Genomic DNA, 20909 nt, shown 5'->3' with positions numbered 1-20909 from the left:
ACAGGTTGTCAGTGAAACTGAACTAAGTGCAAGTTGCATCTTATGTGAAAATCTTATGATTCTGTCACTCAGTAAGAGTTAGCATATTCTAAGACCCCCACTCACTGAATAAGCAAGAAGTTGAAGTCATGTTCCATTTTTTTCAACAACCTTTCCATGCTTACATGGCCCAGTAATTTTTTTATTTCATCCATTTATTTTTTTGTGCACAACAAAATTCATTGTAAATAAATTGTCAGTGTCATGGCAAAGTAAGTCAATGCAGCTCAACCAAGAATCACCAATTAAAGTATCAGCCCCCACCATCATCTTCTGCTATCCCAATTGCACATAGGTTGATTACAGTCAATACGTTCAATATCTGGTGATAGTGTTTGGCCAGTATAACTCTGTATCCCTAATTATAGTACAAGACTCAGTACGTCAAAGCGTGCAATGATGTCATCAGTAAGCAGCTGTGTTTACATCAATTTCATGTCATAATAGCTGTGAAACAACTGACTCCAACCATGCAGCCATAATTAAATCATAAATAACCCATAAATTAATTATTGATAAGTTTAAGGGGGAAAATGATCCTTTTCCAAAAAGATCATTTTTGTTGAAAATGTCTTTAACAGCACAACCCACCCAAGAAAAAGCTCTACAATATTGGCAATGTACTGTTGGCCATACAGTCTCACAGTCTGCATGGACCAGCCCCATGTGGTTTGTAAAAGATAGGCCTAAAGGCTATATAAAAATAAATATTCGAGACAAGAAATATTTTGAAGGATGTGCCCTTTTTTAAGCTATCCCTGTAATGCCGAGAATTCACCAAGAGAGGTCAGGCTCGGATCACAACAGTAATAAGTAGTTTAGATAAGACACCCTACAATAGATGGCATAGTACTGAGAAAAACGGTTAAATTCGCTTTTGTAATTGATGTATGCCACTGCTTCTACCAGCCCACTATACGAATGTTAATAATGGTAATGATAATTAAACTAGAAAATACATGTGAATTGTGGAAACGAAGGTAGAAAGAAACTGTGACAAATTGTTTTATTATTTAAAAATTGCATATGCGCAATTTACTCAGTAAATTTAAAAAAAGGGAAGAAGAAAAAGAGTCAGCTCAGCGGGTCACGTGGTCGGTCAGTAGGGCAGGGAGTGACGCAGCTGTTGCCAACATAATCAGAGCGCGTGTTCGGTTCCGAGCGGAAATAGTTGTAGACCGAGCTGATTATCGATGCCGTGTGTTCATTACCACTGAGACCACTGCAGCTCACTGAAAGATCCGGTGCTCCCAGTATGAGTCACTCTTGAAGAAATAACTTTCTTCTGATAGGCAGATGCTTCTGCATCTATAGGGTAATTTAGACTTCAGAGTGTTTGATAAGAGTGTTTTTCACTTCAACTTCACGCCGAACTTCATGATAAAGTCTGACGTTATGCGCCAAAAGAGACTTTCTCTCTTTCTAGAAGCGTTTTTAAAGCTACATTGTAAGGGTGGCAGTAAAACGCCTGAATTAGTTTTGCCCGTTTAATTAGTTTTGTCAAATTAACCGAGAACAACAATCACTGGTAGTTAAATGAGGCACTGGGGAATATCTTCTGACTGCGTAAAACGTGCGTCATCGGCGCATTGGTGTTTATTTGGGTGTCTTCGGTTAACATTTCAGTCAAAATAAAAAAAAAACAATATGTATAAAGCCACAACTGCAGTTGTCCATGTAGAGATCACTTTTGTCGAGCTGTCTTGGCATCGCTGCGCTCTTCTCTGCCCGATGCGTAAAGAGGCTCTACACACTTTGACAGAGAGCCCAGACGGCGTGTGATTGTGAGTAGGGGAAGAAAGTGAATGTGGGAGGGTGGGAGAGCCCTCCCCTCCCCTCGACAAAAGTCTCTATGGATCCACTCCTTCATAACCCAACTCTTCTTCAGCTTTGCGCAGATGGCCAAAGTGTCCAACTCGCACTCTGAGTCTCCTCAAATGTCCGTAGAATGAGAATATAAAAGTTGATTAGGAATTTAATCCTTATTTGTTTTATTTTTAACCTACATAGTCAAAGTCAAACTAGACGAACACTCTCTGGAGAAAGAGCACTTGGCTACATGTGAATGTTTGTCCGTCACCCGGCGCACTCCACGCTTGCGCTGGTGATGCCATGCCGCGAAGTCACACCGGCGACGAAAGCGGCGGCACCGGGCTCTGGCTGAAGACCCCCACTGGAAGCCGGTCGCAGGACTACCCTCTGAAAGATGTGGAGTCTGGACGGAGGACAATGAATAACGCGGGTCGGATCGGGGACGGTCTCCTGTCACCCACCGCGGCAGGTGCGACTGGAGCAGAGAGGAAGCAAGGCGCTCGGCTCAGCTTGCTGGGGAAGCCGCTGATCTACAGCGCGCAGAGCGGTCGCAGGAACGCGCGGTACCGGCGGCTCCAGAATTACCTCTATAACGTGTTGGAGAGACCGAGGGAGTGGGCTTTCGTCTACCACGCTTTTGTGTGAGTACAGACTTGAGCAAGAGAGATGCACACTGCACAAGCCACTTAGAATAATTTCTTATGTCCACTCTTCAGCTGACTAAAAGCAGAAGCCGAACAACACGTAGTAAAACAATTTGATAACTGCTTACCAGGAATCTTTGTTATTGCTCCCCTGATGATAACGACTAGCTGCGGTCATGGTGCACGTACATATCATGGAACTGACTTGTGATGTGTTTTCCTATCCTCTCTTAAATGCAGCCTAATTTAATCACCCTCCACCCACATGAATGTCACATGAACACACACGCCATCATCCACAGAAAGAGAAATGAACATAGAACCCTCTCTAGCTGGGTCTCTTAACCCCTTTCCTGCATTTCTTGCACAGGACACACTGGTGTGGATGCTAAGATATAGTTACAACTGGCCTGATGTCATAATTGGATCTTCACTGATGCATGTCAGTGTAAGATATTTGAATGTGATCAGCTGTTGTCTGTGTCACTATGTGTAGGAAAACAAAACCAGACACTGTAAAAGAAAATGCCAGAAGTCAAAGACAGGTGTGTGTGCAGGTGAAGGTATATCATGAAAATGAACACATGCAACTATAGTTACAAAACCATGTAAAAGAGTCGAACTTCCTCCAATCTTTGTAACCCTGGGATTCTCCTAGTGATTTGGTCCACTTTGTCAAGTGAAGAGTGAATGTTGCCCCATCTGCTGCTGCCTTGCACGATTTGAAGCGTTTCATCCCAGTTTTAGACCCAGTGGCTCTGGGAAGGAGTAGCTTAAAAGTTGTTAAATGCAAACCAGCCGACCGATGACCACAAGTTTTTTTTTTTTTTTCCTTTCTTTTTCTGATGTGAAAATATCAGTTGCCACTTTTTCTTTAAAGAAAAGTATAAAAGGAAAAGCACAACTTACTTTTTCACCTTTCGACTTATCAGAATGATACTAACAGATCGGTCTGAGCTGTCCTGGTCTGTGTTGTTTTATGCTTTTTGTGTTTGGAGGATGTTTGCAAGCTTCACACATGGTAAACACCAATCTACCCATAGCAATATTGTTGTCTTCTTCTCTCCTTTGCTCTCTTCCTCCATGCAATGCACATTCAAGAGATCAGCTGTTAGTCAAACACAGCAATGCTTGGGTTGAGTGAGTCCATCCCAGTTGATTTTCATATCCTCTGTGAAACACATCAGAGTAGCTGAGAATATTACAGAGGAATCACAGTGTTCCATTTGTGTTTTCATTACAATGCTTATTTATGTGAAGATGCCACACGTTATCGCACCGACAACTGCTGTTAAATGCAGTGGCCGTGTGATTGGACTGAAACACCTCGTCCTTTCCCCCTTCTGACCTGGTCCTGTTGGAAGAGGAGCGCTGTGAGAAGGAAGTGGAGCTGTCAGAGGAGGGGCTACAAAGCCGGATGCTGACGTTTTATTTGCTCCTGCAGGACAGCTGAGGTCGCAGGGGTTAAGTCGTTACATCTGCTCACGACAGCAGCCTCCCACACTTAGCAGTTTGGATCAGCTGCGCATGTTAAACAGTCAAACAGTTTATTTAAGTGGGATGAAGAGAGATTTGGGAGAAATTCTCATGTGGGGAAAGTACCAGAAAGCATCAAAGCTTTAATTGAGAGAAAGAAAGGAAGGAGGTCTGACAAAGCAAAATGACTTCATTGACTACAGTTTTTACATTATGTGAATGAAACGGGTCGAGATGGAGACAGTCACACTGAATGTATCGAACTTTGCTTAGAAACAGGGTTCCTTGTTTTGATGCAGCAAAATCGAGTCACACTTAGACCTTGTCCTATGCAGATACTGAAAACTCTTCTTTATGAATGCAAATTTGCATCGTTGATAAGTTACACCTGTGTTTGCGTACAAGGTTATTTTGTATTTAGAAAAAAGAAAGGTGTGTAAGGTGTGTGTGCAAACTAAGGTCTTGACATCTAATTTAATTTAGCCTTGAACAAGCAATGAAAATAGACAACAAGTTAAAGCAATTAGTAACAGCCGAAGGGGATTGTTGTGATGGTGTGCAGGTACGTTATATCAGTGGCATTTCAGCGTGTGGAAAAACTATTTTACTTCAGTCGAAAACAAGTTGGTGCAGAGGAAATTTGCAAAGATTCCTCAGTGCCGAAACATCTTTTTCATGTTGGGGTGGACAGACTTAAAAAAAAAAAAAAAAACATCACAGCAACAAAGTATTCATCCTCTAAACTTCCAGGTAAACTTCAATAGAACCAAAGCAAATAGGCATCTCAATACAGTCCACAAATGAAAGAAAAGAGGGCATATCCTTGATTATTTTCGGTTTAAAGAAAAAGAAATGGATGGAAGTGTGAAATATTTTGGACAGTCAGAAGTCTGAGGTATTGATGTGAGCATGAGAGATCTGTAATTTCTCAAAAAGGATTACCGTTTGGTACCAGAGAACTTTTATATGTCCTCATTTTTTATGGCTGTCTGAAGTCTTTCACTTGTTGCTGTTTTCTGTCACTCCAAGGAACCTGGAACTTTTTGGCAACACACATCTAAACTACAGCCGCTTGTCTTAACACATTCAGCTGAAATAATTTCCATGTAAAGCTGAAGTAAACCTTTGAAGCTTAGATCTAATTAGATTGAGTGAGTCGCTTGGATTGTTTTGATCCGTCCAGATTGAGCATGAAAGCTAAAGCGTGCAGATGCAGCAACCAAAGGCATCTTCTCTGCTATGAACGCAGTGTATAATGTAGCATTATGACTCTTTCAAGAACACAAACATGGAAAAAATCCCAGAAAAGAACAGATGATGAATAAAACATAATCCATATGTTATATATATATATATCACATCAATATATGAGTTGCTCTCACTTTTTGTAGCTGTACAGCTCACGATCACATGGCTACACACATATGTTACTCGCGAATACATTCACACATGGTAAGCTAGGAGCAAACAAACAATACAAAGTGCTTTATTTATAAAAGAAAAATGTCCTTTGATCGTTTGATAAGTGAGCAGTAATATAGAAACAGATGCTGCTGTGTGAATTTGTTACTGTGTGGGGATCCACACTGAATATCAGAAACCAGCCTGAGAGCGCGTGTCTTTACGTGCGTGGGTTTTTTAAAAAAAATTTTTTTTTTGACATTTCTATTGGAGGAATCCCTGACGTGCAGCTGATATCTGTTGGCGGGCTGCAGGATGGATCGAGACACTGATAAGCATCTGGGCTCGCTTTTTTGCCAGATAATGCTCCTACACTGAAACACTGCTGGCATTAAGACTCAATCTCTTAATGAGATGGCGTGTGTTGGGCTAATCACATTTGCTAAAATGGGTTCCAGCCACAGTCTGCATTTTGTGTTATACTCAGAAGATCCTTTTCTGTGAGTGTGTGTTTTTGTGTGCGTGCAATAGTCTTTGTCCACAAAGACAAAGAAGTGTGTGTAACATCTCTGCGTCATGAGAGCCTTTTTCACCACACTCACTGGTATCTGCACAAATTTTTGCATGTACATGTTTGATTTTATGTCTCAGAATGACTTGCTGAAATGCATTTGTGTGTGTTTGTGCGTTTGTGATTGAGTCACGTGTGGTATGAGTGCGTCAGCCATTGATTCCATGGACGTTCTGGTCTACCTCGCCTGATGAATTGCCACACGGTGGATACACACCTTGCTTTAATGATCAACCTTGGTCTATTTTTATCCACTGAGATTTGTGTGTAAGGGACTGACTCTTCTATTGCTATACGTAGCATTCAGAATGATGGACAGGCTCTTTTTACAAAATGCTTATATGTTTTATATGATCTATATATTCTCTTTGTGTTGGTCTGGCGCTGTCCATAACAATCTAATATGTTTCACTGTACCCTGAGGCAGGGGATGAAGGTTAGCGTGGAAGTAGCTTCAGCCAAAATATTCAGAATAGTCTCATTCATGCTGGGTGCGTGTTAACATGGTAGCATGGTAACATTAAAAAACCTATGTTCATAATCAACTCGAAGGATGCATACAGCTTTTTTTTTCTATGATGACACAACTTTAGCAGAGTATTGTGAGGCTACCGGAACCACTGCTTTTATAAAGTAATTTTTGTTTAATTAGATTTTATCTTAATTACAGTGGCTGCTTGTGACAAAGCATGTGTTGTTTTCTATCTCTAAAACCCATTTTCTGGGAAAAGTTTTAAAGTATAACTCAATTGAATGATTCAAAGATCAGTTAAGCCTTATATTTAGTTGAAAACAGTTAAAAGCTCTTTTTAAATTTGGGCGCCCTGTGATGGACTGGTGACCTGTCCAAGAAATAGGCTCCAGTGCCTATAACCCTGAATATCTTTGAAGTGTCAATGGATTGATGGATGGATTTTGAATTGGATTCATAACACATTCTTTTAAAAGTTTCTTCTAAAGTTTCCTCTAACAACACTGCAATGTAAGTGTTTGGGAGTAGAGGAGACCGATCTTACCTGAAAAAGACATGCCCTGGATAGAAGAACATATTGCTCCAAAACCTGTGTTTACAGAGTATATTAGTCAATACTACAGGTGTCCTCATAGAAGGGCAAGCTTCTCATGTGCACTGATGTACCCAGCATCATGGTTGCTGGCTTTTAGTGTGAACCAATGACGAGCTGAATTATCCCCTGCCATCTTTAGCCTGGAGCCCAGTCTCACCAGAAAACGTGTAATATGTACATTTTTTTTTGTTGTTGTCTAGAATATATTTGTGTTACAATTAGGGCTGGGCAACGATTACAATTTTTGGTCGAATTAATCACATGATTTCCCTGATTCATCACAATTAATCGCATTTTTAAGCAAAATCCAAAAATGAATTCAAAAGTAGTGTATAGCTTTTAGCATTTAGTTTTATTCTAAATGTGCTGCCATATGAATGAAAGTGCCATAACATTAGTTGTGCAAACAAACTTTTAACATCAGCATTTTTATGTAGTTTTTATGTAGAAGCCTCGCTCCACTGTCTGTTTCCTTGAATGACTTGCTGCTATCAGTTGTGTGTTTTGCCTTTAAGTGAAATTTTAGACTGCAACTACTACCATTGTTGGGAGTAACGGCGTTTAAAGCTGCAGTCTGCAACTCTTTTTCAAGCATAATGCCGGGAACTGTCCGGGGATTCTGATAGTAGTACATTAAATACCCCAATACAAAAAAAAAAGAGTTCTCTAGGTCCCCTATATGTCCCGCTAGGTCCCTCCAAAGCCAGCAGGTTTGTTTACAAAATTGCAGACCGGACCGGTAAAAGGTAACCAATCAGGTTTACGAGCTGGGCTCTGCTGCCTGTCAATCACCGATTGTGCACGCGCGATACAAGGTAGGCTCGTCCCCACGCTTATTTATCTGGACTATTGAACTTCATTACGGGCTAGTCTACTTACTGTGTCTTCCATGATCGCAAATGACAGGTGAGTTGATGAATGAGGAGTCGTGTAGGCGCATCTGGCGTGCACGTCTACGTGCACGAGTTCTCATGTGTTTTGAAGGGGCGGGACAGGAAGTTGAATAACTTTTTATTTTTCGGTTAAAAAATAAGCATTTCTTGCATTTTGCGACTACGGAGGTCACCGTTTTCAACTTCAAGTGTTCTGATAGATCATGTAAACTCTTAAAATGCCAAAAAGTAGGACTTTACGTATGACAACAACAAATCTTGCAGACTGCAGCTTTAAGTACAACGGCGTTACTAATGGCGTTATTTTTCCAGTAACGGAGTAATCTAATTAATTACCTCCGCCAAGGAGGTTATGTGATCGCCCGAGTTTGTCTGTTGCTTTGTCTGGATGTCTGGATGTTTGTTCGTCCGTTCGTGCTGCAATCTTGCGACCTGCCACAAGGTGGCGCGACCTCAAGGTGCCAAAGCCAAACAGAGCCAAAGCCAGACAGAATGCATAGTGCGCGGATTGAATGCATATTGCGCGGATTTGCTGTAATTAGCACAACAAAAGATTGCAATGGCAAGCCAGTGTGCTTAACTGCATATAGCGTAATAATAACGGCGAACACTGCTTCCCGACAAAACACTGCTTCCAGACAGAACACTGCTTCCAGACAAAACATTATAATAATAATAATATTAATAATAATAATTAATAACGGCGAACACTGCTGTTCAATAATCAATAGGGAGAAGGGAATGCCTCTTCTGCTGACAGCGCCAAAGAACAAGTAGCCCACATCAGGAACGTATGTCCATACATGGCTCGCTATCCACAGGTAGGTTGGCGGTTGGCGGTCTGCACTCTCTGAGTGCATTTCTAGTTACTTTTCCCATCGTTACAACGCCGTTATCGTTACTGAGAATATAAAGTGGCGCGTTACTATTTGGTTGTAGGCTTTCGGCTACACATCAGCTGCGCGCTGCCTGGAAAGAGCAGGGGTGGGGATAATGACACCGTTGCAAATGCGATGATGATTGGCTTGGTGGACGGATACTACGGTGGCCGACACGTGCAAACTCGCTGCAAACGGCGATACAAATCCAACAGTAAAATGCTGCAAGAGAAAAATGCGGCAATAATAAAAACGACCGGAGCACACGCGCTGCAAACCCCAAAACACATGCAAGAGGGAAACGCTGCAAACTTCAAAACACATGTAAGAGAGAAATGCTGCAAACTTCAAAACACATGCAAGAAAAAACCGCGCTGCAAACTTCAAAACCAGTAGCGGCTCGTGGTCTGGAAAATAGGCGGGGCAGATGATCTGCTTTATCAAAATGCAAGCTTTTATGGAGCATACGCAATAGGCTAATAGTCTATGCAACCATACGCAGGGGGGGATGTGCGCACTCGCATAAAAGTCTGCCATACAACAAACACAAAAGAACCATGAAAATGAGCGAAGAGATGCGTCTTGCTGGACTCGTGTTTTTTTTTACTTTTCCGAAAAATGCTTCATGTCACACACACCGACAGTGCTCCACATATCCCCTTGTCCCCCCGTGCCAGGCAATTGGAAGCGCAAGCATGGGAAACAGAACATTTTATTCCTATTGGAACAACCAGAGAGCCAGGGCTTTTTGTCATACCACGCACGGGAAAACGTCCGATTGAAAGACCTACCCTTATCCATTGTTTGCTGAACTATATTAATATCAGGTTTATGGGGGCCAAAGTTTTTAATAGCCAATTTTTTTCCCAAATCTAGTCTTTCAAATGAGTTCTCCAAGAGAAACTCAACGCTATTGAGTACAGGTTCGATGCTAGCAGCCATGGTTAAAACTTCACCGGGGGATTACTGCTTTCACTCACTGTAGCCTAGTATCAGACTGACTCGCTCCTGAGGTTGTGCAGAGTAATATAGCTCATCAATATTGCTCATCAAGCTAAGATATTTCATTAAATCACTCCCAGTTTCCCATTTTGCAAAGACTTCGTTCACAATCACTTAAACTTTGTAAGATAGCAACTATAAAGTAAAATCTTTACCTACCACAAACGTGAATCCGGATTAAACAGCCAATATCCTTCATCAAATCCGACATAGTTAACCGTTTTATCCAACAAGTTTGTAGGGAAATTTGGCGGCACTGAAGTTCCCACTGGCTAGATGGGCGGAGTAATATATTTCTTAAACCCTTTGAGTCCTTTCCATGTCCATGGCAGATCATACGCCTGCCCCAATAGCATCTATACAGGCGCGCTAAATGTAACATGATATTATGCTACGTAGGGGCCTACAGTGATTCTGATTGGTAGAATGTGCTCGAGAGTTCTAAGAAGGTGCGGCGGGGCCGGGCTTAGCTGAGGGCAGCCAGGCATCTGCCCTGGCCAGTGGCCATAGATCTAACGTTAAGCAGCCACACTGGAGGTAGGCTTCAGCGAAAATAAAAACAGATTCCACTCGCAAAGTCCGTCACAAGCCACAATATGGTGTAATACGATTCCTACTGTGATTGAAGTTGAAATAAATATTTTATTTTTAATTTTTTTTAATTTTATTTATTTCGGAAAGGTTGGGGGTGTGGCGGGCGGGGCTCTGCCCATCCTGCCCAAATACAGCGGCCGCGGCTGTTCAAAACACAACGGAAGTTCGCCAGGCCACTAGGGGGTCTCGACCTGTGGGATAGACCATATGAACGAAAGAGAAGAAAGTCAAAAGATACATCGTCCTCATGTCTTGTTTAAGTACTTGGCCGTAATCTTTTACCTTATTATAGCGACATAACTCCGCTGCTCTTCTATAATAAGGTAAAAGATTACGGCCAAGTGTTTAAAAAAGACATAAATGACAACGTACCTTTTGACTTTCTTCTCTTTCATTAACATGGTAGATCTCCCATAGTCGATCTCCTATCCCACAGGTTGAGACCCCCTAGTGGGCTGGCGAATTTCCGTTGTGTTTTGGGGTTTGCAGCGCGTGTGCTCCGGTGTGGGTACGGTATCCGTAGGATATGGTGGCCGACACGTGCAAACGCGCTGCAAACGGAAAAACAAATCCAACAGTAAAACGCAGCAAGAGAAAAATGCGGCAATCACAAAAACGACCGGGTCCGGAGCATACGCGCTGCAAACTTGGCAGTGTTTACAGATGACTTTGGTTCTGTCGACTCCGCCGTCTGGAAGAACTTTAAAATGAAAATGGCCGAGTAAAAGTTCCGTACCCTTCTCCATGTTTGGTGAATCCGCCGATTACTTTCTTTTCCGGTTCCGCAGCAGACAGCAACAGGCTTTTATTTTGTAAAAGTCTGTAATAATCTCTAATCCAAAATAAATAAATAAATAAATACACTCAGCATCAAACACATTCTGAAGAGACTGCACTTTGTTTCCTGAGAACATGGAGACATTTGAGATACCTGAGTGCAGAAAAGATTCTGTGTTTACGCTCCCAGCTGCTTTCAGGTAGAGAGGAAGTTGTTGGCCAGCACCCAATGGAAAATGCTGGAAGATGCTAGGGACTCATCAGATAGGATGAATAGAAAGCGGGATATGTGTGTGTGGGGGTGTGTATAAATACTGTCAAGGTTTTCCGGTGTTTGCATGAATGGGCAAAGACTTGGCACCATTAAAGGTGGCATGAGTTTGTGTGTGTGTTATGTCTTTACTGGACGATGTAACACAAGACAGATACTGAGGATTGGTGTGTTGATGTCACCAATTGGCACGCCGTCAGCCAGGTTCAGTGGAAGGATGAATGTAGAGGAATATGGAGAAGATGAAAACGAGTATAAAAGCTGCAAATCCAAAGGACCTCCCTCTAAGTCACATACAGTTGCCTTGAAGTGATCAGTTATAGTGACGTCAGTTATATTAGTCTACAGCAGTTTTAAAGTTGATTCCATAGAAAAGGTACAACATATTTAGTGTTTAAAACATCCCAAGCTTTTTTTAAAAAAAAAATGAAAGTCCAGTACAGAAGTTTACTGATCCGTAAAGTTCTCACTTGCAGGAGTTGGTCCCATTAAATCTGCATCTCAGCAGCATTGTTGCCTATCTGATGACAGAAACGTGCAACTTTATGGATGAAAACATGCACAAAACAAGCAACTGGGTCCTAAGAATGGAAATTAAATTAAATCAAATAAAAAGAGGCCCAAAACCACATGACCTTACTGACCAGCAGCTGATATCCCGGACAAGTTGACTGTCCATCACCGCATGTCTGCTCTGACCTTTGCACCGCCACACTTCTCCTGAAAGCCAGTTCTTTACAAAGAAAGAATCAATATAAAGCAAATATTCAGTGATATATTGGAGAGAGACATGTCAGTTCTGCAGTCGGGTATATTACAGGATTTTGTAATACTTTAATTTGTTTTCACTTTTATTACTTTTTAATGATGAAATGCACTGCCTGGTCGGGATCATTTTCTGTGGGATGTATAATGGAGGACAGGTTTGGATTGGCCCATCTTACAGATGTAACATTCTTCATGTTGAATTGTTTTTAGTTTCTTTACAGTATTGTATTTTAGAAGAATAAGTTTTTAATTTGTGATACGTAATCAGTCATAGACGACATTATGTTTTGTTGGGAGCAAAGTCTTTTTTTTTAGAGTCAATTGCTTTTAAAGATTAATTTAGTTAACATTAAAAAGGTTAGTGACGCACTCTCTGACATTTCCATACCACCCAGTTCTACTATTCCTGCATCTCCTGATTTTCTTCCAGTGAACGTCTGATAATTGAGCTATAAATGAGCTAACAGAAGAGAGAATATAGTGTAATTCTCAGTCAAACCGATAATTAATGGATGAACCATCATCCCTAAAGCACAATCCCTTTTCTCCTCCTGAAATTAAACTACACACACAAATTCTCGCTGCAGTTTTAACCCTTAGCATCCCAGTTCTTTTCTTTTCACTTGGATGCTTATATAGTGATCCCACGAGGGCTCAGTTAAATCCCACACAGCATGTATCTTGGGTATTCATGTAATGACCTCAGTCTTCCTGTGTTAAGAAAGGAGCTAATTAGTTTGCGAAAGTGAGTCTGTGAGAGTTCAGAATTTGATATTGCTTTCATGAGGTAGCAAGTCTTCTTCATCCATTAGAGCTCACTGGTGAGAGGGTGCGAGATTTGAGAGGACTGTAGTGGCAAATATGCTGTGACATATGCTGTGACATTTGAGCAGGTCGCACAGGAAGTGTGTAGGTTGTAGGAGTGTGTATAGGTGGGTTTTGGGGCTTGAAAGAGAGAGTAGGAGTGATACTGTGGCTCAGGTTTTCCTCCAAATAAATGGATATTATACAGTAGTATTACACAGTATAGGTCTTGTTCTGTCTTTTTTTATCCCTGTGTGTGCATGTTCATGTTTGTGTGTAATTCCTCGTTAGTCATCCGGCAGTCCTCTCGTACATCAGTGGGGATGTGGCTTTCTGAGCAGTCTGCAGCGCTGATGGATTGAGACAGGCAGGGCTTCCTGGTCTTCCTGCTCCCACAGAGTGCCCTGCCCTGCTGGACTTCACCCAGTCAGTTCTATGAGCAAGAAAATGCCTCAAAAGTACTCTTGCACAGAAGGCATATACCCATTTTCCCTTATTTTTCTCCCACACGTTGCCTTTACGTACAGAAGTTTTGTCAGCAGAAACCCCCTCAGACATACAGTAGTACACCAATTTAAAGTCAGTTTATGGACAACTATAAAGGTGATTATCACATTTAACAGCATTTCTTCCATGTACTACAGGTGTAACATGTTTCCATCAACTTTTACTTTAATACGGATTTAGAAATTTCACTGAATAACAGGTTGCAGGTACACCTGGTTGAAGTGTTTAAGGATATCAAAACACATCCTTCAAGTAAGATATCATGTAGCAAATACATAAATCACATGTGTTGTGGCCATTTATGTTTCTTATTCATGGGTTCTATCAGTTTGGTTTTCTTTGGTATGTTGGAATATACTTTGGTTGATTTGGAGTCAAGATCTGGGGTTAATTTTGTATTTGAGATTGTTTAAATTATTTTGGTGACTTTTGGACCCGCCCATTAATCAAACAGATTAAGAACACACCAGGGGCTCTTTTTTGTTTGGCAAATGTCTGGTGTGAGGATGGTAGGTGGTGGTGAAATGATTTTTTGACCACTTTCAGATCTTATTAATTTCATCTCAATCGTAAGAATTTTTTGTTATTGTTTTGTTCATATTTTTTGTTGGTAAGAGAAAAAATAAACCACATATATTTTAACAACTGAAGTGCGTGCAAGTCAAGAACACAACCACCTGCTGCCACCCACGGCCTTTCTTGGATATATCATTTGGAAATTTAAAAGGCCGCGACAACATGGCTGATAACATAACCATTATTTTATATAACGTATACACAACGTATATACTTGCAGAGAATAAACCTGACCAATACTCACCGACATGAAAGGATAATTACAAAGTACCTGACTGAAAAACATTTCTTAAAACCTTTCTCCATTTTTTTTTCTTTCACATCTCTATGGCAACTGGTTTTGTCTAGCTCCACGTGAATTAATGGTAATGTGCTTGATGCTTGACATCTATGTTGCAGTACAACTCTCGTATGTTTTTGTACGGTGGGAGAAAGCTGGAGTACCTGGAGAGAACCCATGCATGCTCCACACAGAAAGACGACAGCGCTAACCACCACAGTCCTTTAAAAGATCATTTTAATATCTAACTTGCCAAGTTGTTTTGATGCTGAAATCTAACCAGTTTTGTTGCCTTAAAGTGTCCATACAGAGAGTTACAATAGAATTGAAAGGGGTGCTTTTTCGTATTCTCTACAATCTCACACCCAAGGCCGCCTCCACTCGTGGACACGCTTAGGATTGAAATGCCAGCCTCCCAGTTGGAGAACGACCACTCCACCACTTGAGTGCCTCTCACAAGAAGCCTCACACTGGAGGAGTAGTGTTGAGGGTGAAACAAAATGAAAAAGCAACAGCTTTAAAGTGTACTCGGTCTTAAGCCAGATTTATGGTCGGTGACGCAAGACGCAACGCAAGCCCCCCCTTGCGTGCTTGCGTGTGTCACCTTAATTTTCTAAACTTCACGCAAGACGCGAGCGCAAGCCACTATCTATATCACATCCAGCGGCGTGTTCATCTTCCGGTTTCATCCCCTAATAAAACACCGCTGTTTTCAAACGCCAAGGTAGAAAGCGAAGAAGAAGAAGAAGCATGAATCCACTCGAAGAGAGACTTGCCGAAGAGGTCCTGGCGGTGAATTTTCTTTCATCGTAGTAGGCTTGTCATTCAAAAAAGCCGCTGCTCCACCTACTGTCCTGGCGGTGAATCGCCACGCAGCACACGCAACCGCCGACAAAGCAAAATGAAGCATAAACGTCTCGAGCCATTACCGCAAGCGCAAGGGCAGTTAAAAGAGGTATAAATCAGCCTTAAGATCTCCTACATAAGAATCTGCTGAAGCGTTTACCCTCCACTCTTCCAGCATTGGAGTCTGTGTTTGTTTGCTATTTGATGAGGCACATACAAAACAAGGCATGTTGCCAGAGCATTTGCTGGGAAACTTCTGAGTTTATACTTTTGAGATTACATGTATCCATGGTTTACAAAGATGGAAAATGGCCACCTTTAACTGAGCCACTGGGTTGCTGTAAATCCATGAAACCAAAAGTCAGAAATCTCTTTTGTAACTTGTAACTCCTCAGACATAATAAGTCGTAACACAGGCAAAAAATGAAAATAGTTTAACACAAATTTAGGTTTTTAGGACTTCACCAATGTTGTAAGAAGGCAAGTCGTTATTTATTTATTTTTTCTTAACTCTAACCTAGTCTAGTCCAGGCGTCTTAACCCAATCAAAGAGCAAGTCAAAGTAGAAATGAACAGCAAGTGTAAATCAAAGTTTTTTTTTTAGCGTAAAAGTACTGGTCCGGACAGGCGGCCCAGTCTCTTTGGAAATTGTGATAAAGTCGCATTTAAGAAAACGACAACGTTGTTGTACTGACAGAATTTAAAGCTGTATGTTCCTCGTGACGTTCAGCTCAACTTACTTAATAATGAAGTTGAAAAGGACGTATGGTTCATGTGTCCAACATGTGTTTGGGGGAGCAGAGCAACGCAGCCATGAAAAGGATATGTTGATGCGGGCTGCACGATGGTGTGGTGTTTAGCACCGTCACCACACAACAAAAGGGTTCCTGGTTCAAATCCCGGCTGGGGCCTTTCTGTCTGGAGTTTTTCATGTTTTCTCCATGTACGCATGAAAAAGTGCGTGAATGTGCAAGGAAGCAGTCAAGTTGACTTTGTGGCTTATTAAATGCGACACAACACAGGAGATGAGGTGAACTTGGATGGATGACAGATGCAGATGTCAGGGCGGCTGTGGCTCAGTGGTTAGAGTGGGATCATCCAGTAACCGGAAGGTTGGCGGTTCGATTCCCACTCTCCCACTCAAAAATTGGTGAAAATGACAGCTGGAGGGGTGTCAGTCCACCTCCTTGCCACGGCCGAGGTGCCCTTGAGCAAGGGACCGTGCCCTTGAGCAAGGGACCGTACCCATGCTCCCCGGGCGCTGTGATTGGCTGCCCACCGCTCCAGTGTATGGCACCTGTCTCTATGAGTGTGTGTGCATGTGCGTGTTCATCAGGTGGGTTAAAAGCGGAGGACAAATTTTGTGTATGTATTTATATGTGCATGACAATAAATCTGATCTTAATCTTAAAATCGCTCTCACCCCTCCATGAATCCTGTTGCTTTTTTAAGTCCTTTTTCTTTCCCCAATATACAAAAAAATCACACGTAAATTGTATTGATATGTTTATTGTGCTCTTTTCAAGAGAGCAATTGTTTTCTAAAATTTCCTCTTTAAAATAATGTTAAATAACCCTAAATGTGTAAAAGTAAATTTTTCTCTTCACATACAATATAGCCTAATATTCTACTGCTTTCCCACCACAAGCACTCCATTCTCTCTTCTGAGTCATTCTTTTTTCCAAGCCTCTGTGAATTCCTGGGGTGCACATAATATAGAAGAATTATGAGCTCTATATGGTGGTGTAACAGCACCTGGGTCCAGAGTGTTAATATTTCAGTAGGTTTGGCTGGAAATTCTTACTGTAGTCTTTATGAACACATACGGCACAGTAAGTAAAACATACTACCCAGCTTTACTCAAGACAAACTGAATAATTTACCTGGGTAACTGTGGGACACACTAATGTTGGCAGAACAGCACCTGAACAGCGACAGCTCATCCACGCTTGCAGGTCTGAGAGATCGAACCGTATGAGCAGATGCTTGCTTCACTTGACATGCTTTTCTTTTGGTTGAAGGATTCTTGGGGAACATCATTTGTCATGTCAGTCAAATAATTGAAAATGCTGAGACGAGTAAGGAAAGCAGGAAATGGAAGCATGAGGACGAGGAGAAATGGAAAGAAGCGTTGGATGATAGAAGATAGAGGTGGAGAAAAATACTAAAGACTGGAGAGAATACAATCTGAGCAGGGATGTTAGTTTGTACTCCCAGGAGGAGTATTTAACTGACTCACGCACAGCATCATAACAGGCACGATGAAGTTAGAGACACTTGTTTTACTTAAATCAAATGTGTTTGGTCTTTGGGGGATCAGTCACACAAAGAAAAATGTACTAAATGGAGTAGAAACTGAACAGATGAGCAAAAGATGAATCGACGATGAAAATGAATTGCTACCTTTGTTAGTTCACACAATGAGAGTAACTCAATGTGTTGAAGATATGAAGAGTTACCATTCAATAAGGTAAACTAATAATATAAATCAAGTGCCCAATATCAAATTCATTGTACTGCCTTGTTGATTGTTCGCAGATACTAGTGTGGTGAATGAATGTACATAGTCCTACATTTATCTGTACAGTTTTTTAATGGTTTAAGTATCTTTTTTTGAGGTACAATTTGATATTGAATGCAAACTGAATGCATTCAGCAAGATGTTTTGACTGAATCAGAATGACATGTCTTAGCTGGGAACAACAGTTCATTTTGATATCACAAGATTAAGATATTTATTGTGATAAACTGCGGGACTCCTCAAAGTTTAGCGTCATTTATTACATTTTCTAATCCCTCAAAAGTATTTCTAAATAAAAGAAGTCAATTATGTCTCATATTATAATTGTTTTGTTGTTGTTAATTCAATCATTGTAAATATTTAAAAAAATGTTGAGCTACTTGACGAATTTGAATTTCCCCCATTGGGGGATAAATAAAGTATTTTTCTATTCTATTTTCTATTTTCTATTTTCTATTCTATTCTATTTCTATTCTATTACAACAGCAGCCACCACTACTAGTCACTCAGGTCTCAAGTTTTCCCAAGGCAGCTGCCACTGTCTGTGGACGCTTCCACAGCCTTGTAGTCGTAGCTTGCTTTACTTGTAATATTGTCAGTTGCATGTGCACTAGCAATACTCATGCATGTACTTTTGTATACACTTTTAGCATAGAAAGAAATGATATGTAGGTGAGGAATCCAGTTTTAGATTCCCTTGTGTTATTAGTGATAAAGAATTGCATATAAAGTACAGACTACACTGTAATGCATTAAAACATGTTAGCTTAGACAACACTGATTTTGATATCCATGACAATAAATCTCAGTGATATGAGAGACATATTAATATATCTGCTTTTCAATTACAAATGAAATCAAAGTAATTCCTCTGTCGATATCCCACCTACTTCACATTCTCGCTCCAGTTGTGCGAAAGTTTTATATGTAGGTTGTTGAAAGGGATTACGTGCCACCAACATTTAATGAAGCTTTAATCTTTTTAATTGCAAAGAAAGATGGAGATATAAGGGATCCATCTAATGCATAAGTCTCCACACCGACATCACATCCTACGTTATTATACTCTTGAATCAAATTAGTGTTATGAAGACAAGATCCTTCCCTGACAACAATGGAAAACTATTACGTTGATTTGGTTGATCCAACTAAAACAATGTGCCATTAGCTACCATCTCTTTTGATGCTGAGATGACTTTTGATAAAGTGGAATGGAGCTTTTGCTTTACCAATTCATCATGTTTAGGTTTTAATCTGTGGTTTCTCAGTCCTTTTTAAGAAAATGTGTTACAAAAAAAAATAAATACATTCAAGTAGGATCCTAAAGGCATGACGTATCTTAAAATCAGACTGTCGAGACCAGGGTTACCACCATATCAGACTGGTGATGTATACATGTCTAGAATTAACTTGGTTGCTGGTGGGAGAATCGCTGTCGGACGTCAGTAAAATGCTCTTCAGGTGGATACGTTTGCTGCAAAACGTACACCATTAATGTTCTGAAACAGGAAGAATGGTTGTCTGCTAATGTGGTTCTGTAACGTGGAAAATACAGGACATACGGTAAGAAACTATTTGCTGGACGTAAAATGCAAACCTCAGGCCACACATAGTTTGAGGATACTAAATATAATGTGTGACTAATAGTAACAGTTAGAATGAAACTGAAGGACAGTTTGTGTTTCAAGAGTAAAACAGAAGTAAGATGTACGTAAAGCTGTTTTCACACCTGCACTTCTTTGCATTAATACGGTGGCAGGTGAATGTATCTGTGCCATGTGTGAATGACCCTCTTGACCCTCCCTCTCCCTAATATTTTGAGATAGAAATCTGACTAGGTCGGACCAAGTGACACATGCATATCACTTTCAACACACCAACAAGCGTGAACTGCTGCAGTCACACCAACAGCCACACTGCGGAGAGGAGTTGATTTGACACATTCTCACACAAAAATCCAACGGATTGCGTTATGAAATATACAAATATCATTGCTAAGGCAAAGGTAAGACAGGACTTGTTTTTCTCATTGTCTGATCATGCATCAGTAATAAATCCGCTTCCACCCACTGCGTTTTTTTTTGGTTGAACACAATGCTCCATGTTTGTTTGCTCATATAAATTCTCATGGCGAAAACAAAGCAAACTCTGGGAAGGACTTAAAGAGTTTGCAGCACAGTTTCTCTTCTTACAGACAGTGCCACTGGGTGTGTGGAGGTGGTGATCTGAAATAAACAGAAAGTTTTCCTTGAGTTGATAACAACTCAGTGCAGTAAAACCCTAACGAGTGTTAAACTGAACTGTTCAACAAACTTAAACATGTAGAAAATGATGTTTTCAGCTGCTTCCTTCCACCACCGCCATGCCAACACAGGTCGTATGGTGATATGAGCTGTCATTAGTACGGTTCAGGGCATACCCTTGACTTTTGTTTTATGTGTTTTTAAGGGACAGATTTGAAATACCAAATGTATATCAAACAGCGTGTTTTCTGTCATTTCGGTTGGGTCGATCACAGATACCATTTAGAAATTCGTGAAAATGGCTAAATCTCTGGACTCAAAAGACGGATAAAATGTAATGATTGAAACTACATCTTATCACTTTGTCAATTAAAAGAAAACATTGTTGATCGGGCTATTTATTTTTTGTATTTGCATAAAAACTGGTCCAATTGGGATCTTATCTGAATATTTTAAAGCTCCTGGCGTGGCTGCTGTTCACTTGCTTTTGTGACTGTTACAGATTTACCTACTAATAAACCATATGTGAGGCTTGTTTCTTTTAGTTAAACTTAACAAAAATATGAATACCAACCAATTTTATCCCACCTAAAAGATTTGGTAGAGAAAAAGAGCTAGAGGGAGGAGAAACCAGGTTGAGAAGAAAGAGGCATGAATAGCAGTTAAATGAGATGTATTCTCCATTTCATTCCCTGTCTTTGGGTTTCCTTGTGGACACTGAGGGTACAACGAGGGTAGGCGTGTGAGCTGGCCTCCCTTGTAGTGTGAACTCATTACAATTCCTCTGATGGAGATGAGAATAGCGAGAGCTTCCCTCTGAAGACAGAAGTCAGACTCGTACAGTCAGCTCAGCCATGTTATCATATTATCAATTTGTTCGTCTGTACTACATATTTACTTCACTATTGCATCAGACTTTGACATAGACTAGATGTTATA

General features: G+C 40.8%; 1 protein-coding gene across 3 annotated transcripts in view; it reads left to right on the top strand.

Annotated features, from left to right (window-relative positions):
* Positions 1 to 1946: 1946 nt before the first annotated feature.
* Positions 1947 to 20909, top strand: part of LOC142396914 (potassium voltage-gated channel subfamily KQT member 5-like) — a 125491-nt gene continuing 106528 nt past the window's right edge. For all 3 annotated transcript variants that reach the window (XM_075480142.1, XM_075480131.1, XM_075480152.1), the window contains exon 1: positions 1947 to 2492. In XM_075480142.1, coding sequence (XP_075336257.1) covers positions 2152 to 2492 — 341 coding nt within the window. In that variant the 5' untranslated portion in view covers positions 1947 to 2151. The remainder of the gene's footprint in view (positions 2493 to 20909) is intronic.

This window comes from Odontesthes bonariensis, chromosome 2 (genome assembly GCF_027942865.1).
Source record: "Odontesthes bonariensis isolate fOdoBon6 chromosome 2, fOdoBon6.hap1, whole genome shotgun sequence".
Taxonomy (NCBI): domain Eukaryota; kingdom Metazoa; phylum Chordata; class Actinopteri; order Atheriniformes; family Atherinopsidae; genus Odontesthes; species Odontesthes bonariensis.
The sequence above is the reverse complement of the archived record's forward strand: the minus strand, read 5'-3'. Positions and strand labels throughout refer to the sequence as shown.